General features: G+C 55.2%; 1 protein-coding gene and 1 long non-coding RNA gene across 2 annotated transcripts in view; one reads left to right on the forward strand and one right to left on the reverse strand.

Annotated features, from left to right (window-relative positions):
- Window positions 1–3,212, reverse strand: part of LOC116742628 — a 28,391-nt gene extending 25,179 nt beyond the window's left edge. Inside the window, exon 1 of the long non-coding RNA XR_004346523.1 lies at window positions 3,065–3,212. This is a non-coding gene — a long non-coding RNA (uncharacterized LOC116742628). The remainder of the gene's footprint in view (window positions 1–3,064) is intronic.
- A 951-nt stretch (window positions 3,213–4,163) lies between these two features.
- On the forward strand, window positions 4,164–5,194 carry NPBWR1 (neuropeptides B and W receptor 1). The gene has a single exon (XM_032610272.1). It carries the CDS (start codon window positions 4,164–4,166, stop codon window positions 5,154–5,156), a length of 993 nt encoding a protein of 330 aa, XP_032466163.1. The 3' UTR covers window positions 5,157–5,194.
- Window positions 5,195–6,000: the final 806 nt, after the last annotated feature.

A 6,000-nucleotide genomic window follows, 5' to 3' on the forward strand; every position in this document is an offset into this window, starting at 1 on the left:
TTACTAGAAGATTATCATGACCTTTTGTGACTTCGTGTTTCTTTGATTTTTCATGTTCTTTGGCGTTTTGCGTTGTTGGATTCGAATTTGAAGCAGCAGTCACCTCCTCCAGTGTTTACTAAGTGGCCTTCAGGGCAGCAATTCCTTTCATCAGTCCTGCTGTAGATGCTGAGGCTTTCTCTGACCTTGTATGGATACCCCTGCTTCTCATTTCTTGATCCCTCCCCTCTTATGGCAGAAGTCTTAAGCTTCTGTGTCTTCTCTCAATCCTACTGAGCACCAGACAGGTTGTTGGTAGCCTCTGCCGTTTCCCTGAAGGTGGCACACAGAGCACGTGTGTGATCTCTCCTTTGCCTGCAGACCCTGGCCTGCCTTCTGCCTGTGCTCCCCACCTACCAGAGCTTGCTCAGCCCACTGTATGCACAGGGAGCCCACTGCAGAGTGCTAGGAGCTGTGGGGCTGCCTGGGGGTCACTTGGGGAGTGGGGATCTGTGGGTGGTATTTCCCCTGCATCTCGTGGGCAGGCTTCCTGAGTCCAGAATGGAGTCAGCAGGGAATCTCGTACACCACTCTCCATCTGCTCCTTCCTCCATCATGGCTCTCCCTCTTTAGTGTTCTGGATGCTGCAGGAGAGAAATGAGTCTCTCTGGCAGCATCCTTCACAGCTCAGGGAGCCAGGAGTTCACTCACTGGCTCTCCCTTTCCCTCACGGGAGAAATCACAGGCCATCTAGGTTAGCCCTAAGCTGTGCGGCCTTGGGTGTGGGGTGATGCCAGCAAAGATAAGCTGTTACTTTTACCCTCTGATGTGTCCAAGCTTGTGTTTTTTTTCCCCTCCAATGCAGTACTGGAGCTTCTCTGGAAACCTTGACTTCCGCAAAAGCTCTCTTGCCTGAAGGTGACCACCCATGTCAGTGTTCTGCAGAAGCTCCCAGGCAGCAGCCAAGAGGGGCTGGAACCAGCTCACAGTGTCCTGTAGGTTCCACAGCTGGTGCCACAGTCTGTCTGCCTATCACCTGATGCACCAGTGGGTGAGATTCCTTCTGGGTCCCTTGGCGTATGGTGCTTCGTTCCACAGATTCCACAGAGACACTTCTGCTTATGGATGGAGGCCAAATTTTTGTTGTTAAAGGGGAGAACAAACTAAACTAAAAGTACCATTAGCTCTAAAAAGACCCAACAACAAACACTTCTTAATCTTTTCAAGTATTTAGAGAGTACTTAAGTTTTACACATCACGATAACCTTATATATCCTTTAAGTATCTTTTGGCCTGCAAGTTCCTCTTTCTGCATCTTTTACTTGCATCTAGTATAATTTATGACACATAGATGATGCCCAGTATATGACAGCTATATAAAACTGACTTTAGAAAAAATCAAGACCATTAATGAAAGGGTAATCCATAAAGCACATACAAATAATTCCAACTGCAAAATTTGTATTATAAACTGTCACAATCAACTCACTGATGGATGGACAGTAGTTCAGATCCCAAACGTATTCCATGATAATACTAAGAGAGACACAACTGGTGTAGCTGTAATAATATCAAACAAAGGAGGCCACGTACAAGAAGTAGTCGTAGCCCAGTTAAAGAAGAATATTTTACAATGGTGAAAGGGTCCACTTCATGGGAAAATATGACAATCTTAAATCTGTGTGCATCGAATAAAACAGCAACAACTTATGTAGTAAAAATTGACAAAATGAGAAGCATAGAGAAATCCACAATCATTGATGGATATTTTTTAACACATCTATCTCAAAAATTGACAAAACAATCAGATAAAAAATACTGACAGAGAGAAGATTTAAACAACACAATAATAAATTTGACTAGCTGACGTTTGTAGGGTGCAATAGTCTACACCCAACAACTGCACCCAACAAATGCAGAACACACATTATTTTCAAGTAAACATAAAATAATTAGAGAACTATTTATTGGGCAATGTTTCAACAAACGCCAATGAACTGAAATCGTACTATTTGTACTGTGTCCACGTGCAGTTAAGCTAGAAATCAATAATTAAAAAGCTACAAAGTCTCCAAATGTTTGCCAATTAAGCAACTACATACATATGTATATATATACATATATACATATATATGTATATACACATGCATACGCACAGACATATGCATATGTATATCCATGTGTGTATTATATATACATTATATATATTATATGTGTATATATATCTTTCTTTTTGGTTTCACTTAACATCGTATGGTGTTTTCTCACATATTTTTGCTCATGGACATTGACTCTCTTGACATGTTATTCACACGACGCACGAAACTGCAGGGAAGCCAAAATTATACAGATTCTAGTAAAAGGAGGACTGAGTGGGTAAAGGAAAGCATTTGTACCGCCGCCCCTTCCAGGCTCCTTCCACTGGCTCCTTTGGGTCTCTTTCTCGGTGTCTCAAGCCCTCTCCTTTTCCAAGGCTTCATAAAGGATCAAACATGCACTTTATCTGGGCTTTTGCCTGCTCTCACGAAAGGGAAATTTCTTGGAGGGAAGCAGGATAGAACCCCGTGCTTTAATTTGCTGGCTCTCCCAAAGGAAAGTGGAGGACGAAAACAGGAATTCGAGGGAAATAATACTGAGCTGATTTCACTCGGTCCTCAGAGATGAGGTGCCCAAGGTGAGGTCCTCTTAAATGAGGAAGACTTGGAGGCTCCCGGAGCGGGGCCTTGGCAACATTGCCGCGACCGCGGGGTAGTTCTCTTCAGGGCAGAATCGGAAACACTTTAACTTTATGTATATATTTATAAATAAATATATTTTTTCCAGAAAGCAAGCCTTAAGTATCTCAGATTGTCGACCATGACGTGTTCCTAACAACCTTATAAACTTGTGGAGGCCAGAGTCATAGAAAACGGGTGATTTGCATTTGAAGGCTGCGTGCACGTTCCCTCTGTATAGCCTTGCAATATGAATGTAACTTAACATTTTAAATTACATAAGCCCACTGGGGGTACGGTGTTAAAAAAAACTGGAACGGGAGCCTTAACTGCCTTGCGCTCCTTTTCAAATAGACCCGGCAACACCTTACCTTTGCTTTCCTTTCATTTAATTCTTAACAGGAGCGCTTTTCATGAATTCAGACGGAGTGAGGTCACACTGGCGGAACGAAGAAAGTTAGTCCTTAATTTCCGGGCGAGGCCGTTCTGGGTTCCCGGCTGCTCTGCTTGGGGCGGGGCGCTGGGGGCGGGACGAGCCGAGGCGCGGGAGGCCGGCTCCCGGCGCGCGCAAGGGGCGGGGCCGCGCGGCCCCCGGGCGCCGCTGCCTCCCCCGCCCCTCCTCCCACCCCCACCCCCGGAGCGCTCCGGGAGCCGCAGGGCCGACCGTCCCGGGACCGGCCGGGGGAGGCAGCGGTTGCTGTTGGGCCCGCTCTTACCCGGGGCGCACGGAACCGCGGGTCCCCGAAGCTGGCCGCTGCCGGGCTCGCTGGGGTGACCGGGGCCTCCGGGGGCCGGGCGGGGGCCAGAGCTGGGCCAGTGGGTTTGTATTTTTCCCCTGAGGGTAACGTTTGCTGGAGCCAGCGGGTCAGAATAAGAGTTCAACAGGTGGCAGAAAGTGGTTGTTTGAACAAAACTCTGCCTCCTCCAAGCTCTGGACCCTAAATCCCCGCCCTCAACTAGAAAGGTGTTGACCAGGAACTGAGATACCGAGATAGTTACAGGATTAGATGTTGTTCAAGTTGGAAGAGACTGAGAATTGACTTGGTCTAATCTCTTCATTTCAGACATGGGGAACCTAAAGCCCAAGAAGGAGAGGTGATGGAGGCTGATTCCCATGTCAGATTAATAAAAGAATCTACCACCTCGGGAAAAGACAAAACAAAACAAAAAACAGGTGGCAGAGAGCGATCACGTGGGGCAGGTTGGGCGGCGAGCCGCCCCCTCGCCTCGGAACCGCCCTTCGGCGCTGCCCGTCGTCGACGAGCCTAGCCGGCGTTCTCCTCTCCGCTCTGCGGCTCCGGCGTCCGCGGCGCCCGTGCGCTGAGAGGCCGGCGGGAGCGCGCCGCCCCGGGAAGGCCGGAGAAGGGCTCGGAGCGCGGCCGCGAGCGCCCCGGCGCGGGTCGGGTCCCCGGGACCGCGGAGCCCCGCAGGGAGGCGGCCGAGGGGACCGAGGCCCTGGCCCCGGCCAGGATGCACAACGCGTCGTCCTGGGGCCCGGAGCACGCCAACACGTCGTGCCCCGCGCCCGCGCTCGGCTGCCCCAACGCGTCCGGCCCGCTGCCGCCGCTACCGCCGCCTCTGGCCGTGGCCGTGCCCGTCGTGTACGCGGTGATCTGCGCCGTGGGGCTGGCGGGCAACTCGGCCGTGCTGTTCGTGCTGCTGCGGGCGCCCCGCATGAAGACCGTCACCAACCTGTTTATCCTCAACTTGGCCGTGGCCGACGAGCTCTTCACGCTCGTGCTGCCCATCAACATCGCCGACTTCCTGCTTCGGCGCTGGCCCTTCGGGGAGCTCATGTGCAAGCTCGTCGTGGCCATCGACCAGTACAACACCTTCTCCAGCCTGTACTTCCTCACGGTCATGAGCGCCGACCGCTACCTGGTGGTGCTGGCCACGGCCGAGTCGCGCCGGGTGGCCGGCCGCACGTACGGCGCCGCGCGCGCCGTGAGCCTGGCCGTGTGGGGAGTCGTGACGCTGGTCGTGCTGCCCTTCGCCATCTTCGCCCGGCTGGACGACGAGCAGGGCCGGCGCCAGTGTGTGCTGGTCTTCCCGCAGCCCGAGGCCTTCTGGTGGCGCGCGAGCCGCCTCTACACGCTGGTGCTCGGCTTCGCCATCCCCGTGTCCACCATCTGCGTCCTCTACACCACGCTGCTGTGTCGGCTGCGCGCCATACGCCTCGACAACCACGCCAGGGCCCTGGAGCGCGCCAAGAAGCGGGTGACCGTGCTGGTGGTGGCGATCCTGACCGTGTGCCTGCTCTGCTGGACGCCCTACCACCTGAGCACCGTGGTGGCGCTCACCACCGACCTCCCGCAGACGCCGGTGGTCATCGCCGTCTCCTACTTCATCACCAGCCTGAGCTACGCCAACAGCTGCCTCAACCCCTTCCTCTACGCCTTCCTGGACGACAGCTTCCGAAGGAGCCTCCGCCAGCTGCTGGCGTGTCGCGCCGCCGCCGCCTGAGCCGGCGCGCCGGGAGCCAGCGGCCCGGCGCTCAGGGTGGTCCCTGAGCCGCAGCTTCGCCCCCCCCCCCGCCCACCAGCTCTCTAGAGATGCAGGTTCTCGGGCCCCTGCCCAGCCCCCGCGGACTCGGACGCGCTTTGGCTGCGCCCGCCCTTTCAGTGTGCCAAGCCCTCCAGGTGGTGCGGAGGCGCGCAGGACATGGGGACCGGCCGAGGCGGCGGAGAGCGCACAGACCTCTCCCTCTCCCTAAGGCCCAAGGGCGCCGAGGCGACCCCCGAGCTTGACACGGAGGGGAGGAAGGGGAGAAAAGGGGGCAGTACTGCAGAGACCCTCATCCGGTTCCCGCCGCCTCCCGCCCCAGCCGTCCGCAGCCCGGCTCTTCGTGGAGCCCTCGGCGCTCCCACGCCGCGGAGGTGCGAGGGGAGAGATGCTAAGGCCGCCCGAGCCTTTGCCGGGGAAGACAGACAGCTCGGGTGGCGGGTCAGGAGTGAGTGTGTAAGTGTGTGTGTGTGTGTGTGTGTGAGTGTGTGTGTGAGTGTGTGTGTGTACGCGCGCGTGCGCGCGTCTAGCAGAGGCCGGGGCTTGGGATGCAGGAGGATGGAAATTGGCTGTGATGCCTACACAGCAGTGATAAGAACGGTGACAACCCCCTTCCTGTCCCAGCCTCTTCTTTCTTTGCCTTTCCGCTTTCCCACCCACGCTGTCCCTGCGGGGACCCGGCCGCCGGGCTCGGGAAGGGCCTGGAGTCGGATCCCCGGCCGGGTTGCGGCGCCCCCTGGCGGAGCCAGCTGCGGGAGCCGAGCATCCAAAAACAGCGCTGGGTGTGCAGGTGAGCGTACCTGCG

This window comes from Phocoena sinus, chromosome 17, assembly GCF_008692025.1.
Source record: "Phocoena sinus isolate mPhoSin1 chromosome 17, mPhoSin1.pri, whole genome shotgun sequence".
Classification (NCBI taxonomy): domain Eukaryota; kingdom Metazoa; phylum Chordata; class Mammalia; order Artiodactyla; family Phocoenidae; genus Phocoena; species Phocoena sinus.

Bases quoted from the DNA above. Each gene is read 5' to 3' on its own strand.
- NPBWR1 (XM_032610272.1), top strand. From the start codon at position 4,164: ATGCACAACGCGTCGTCCTGGGGCCCGGAGCACGCCAACACGTCGTGC.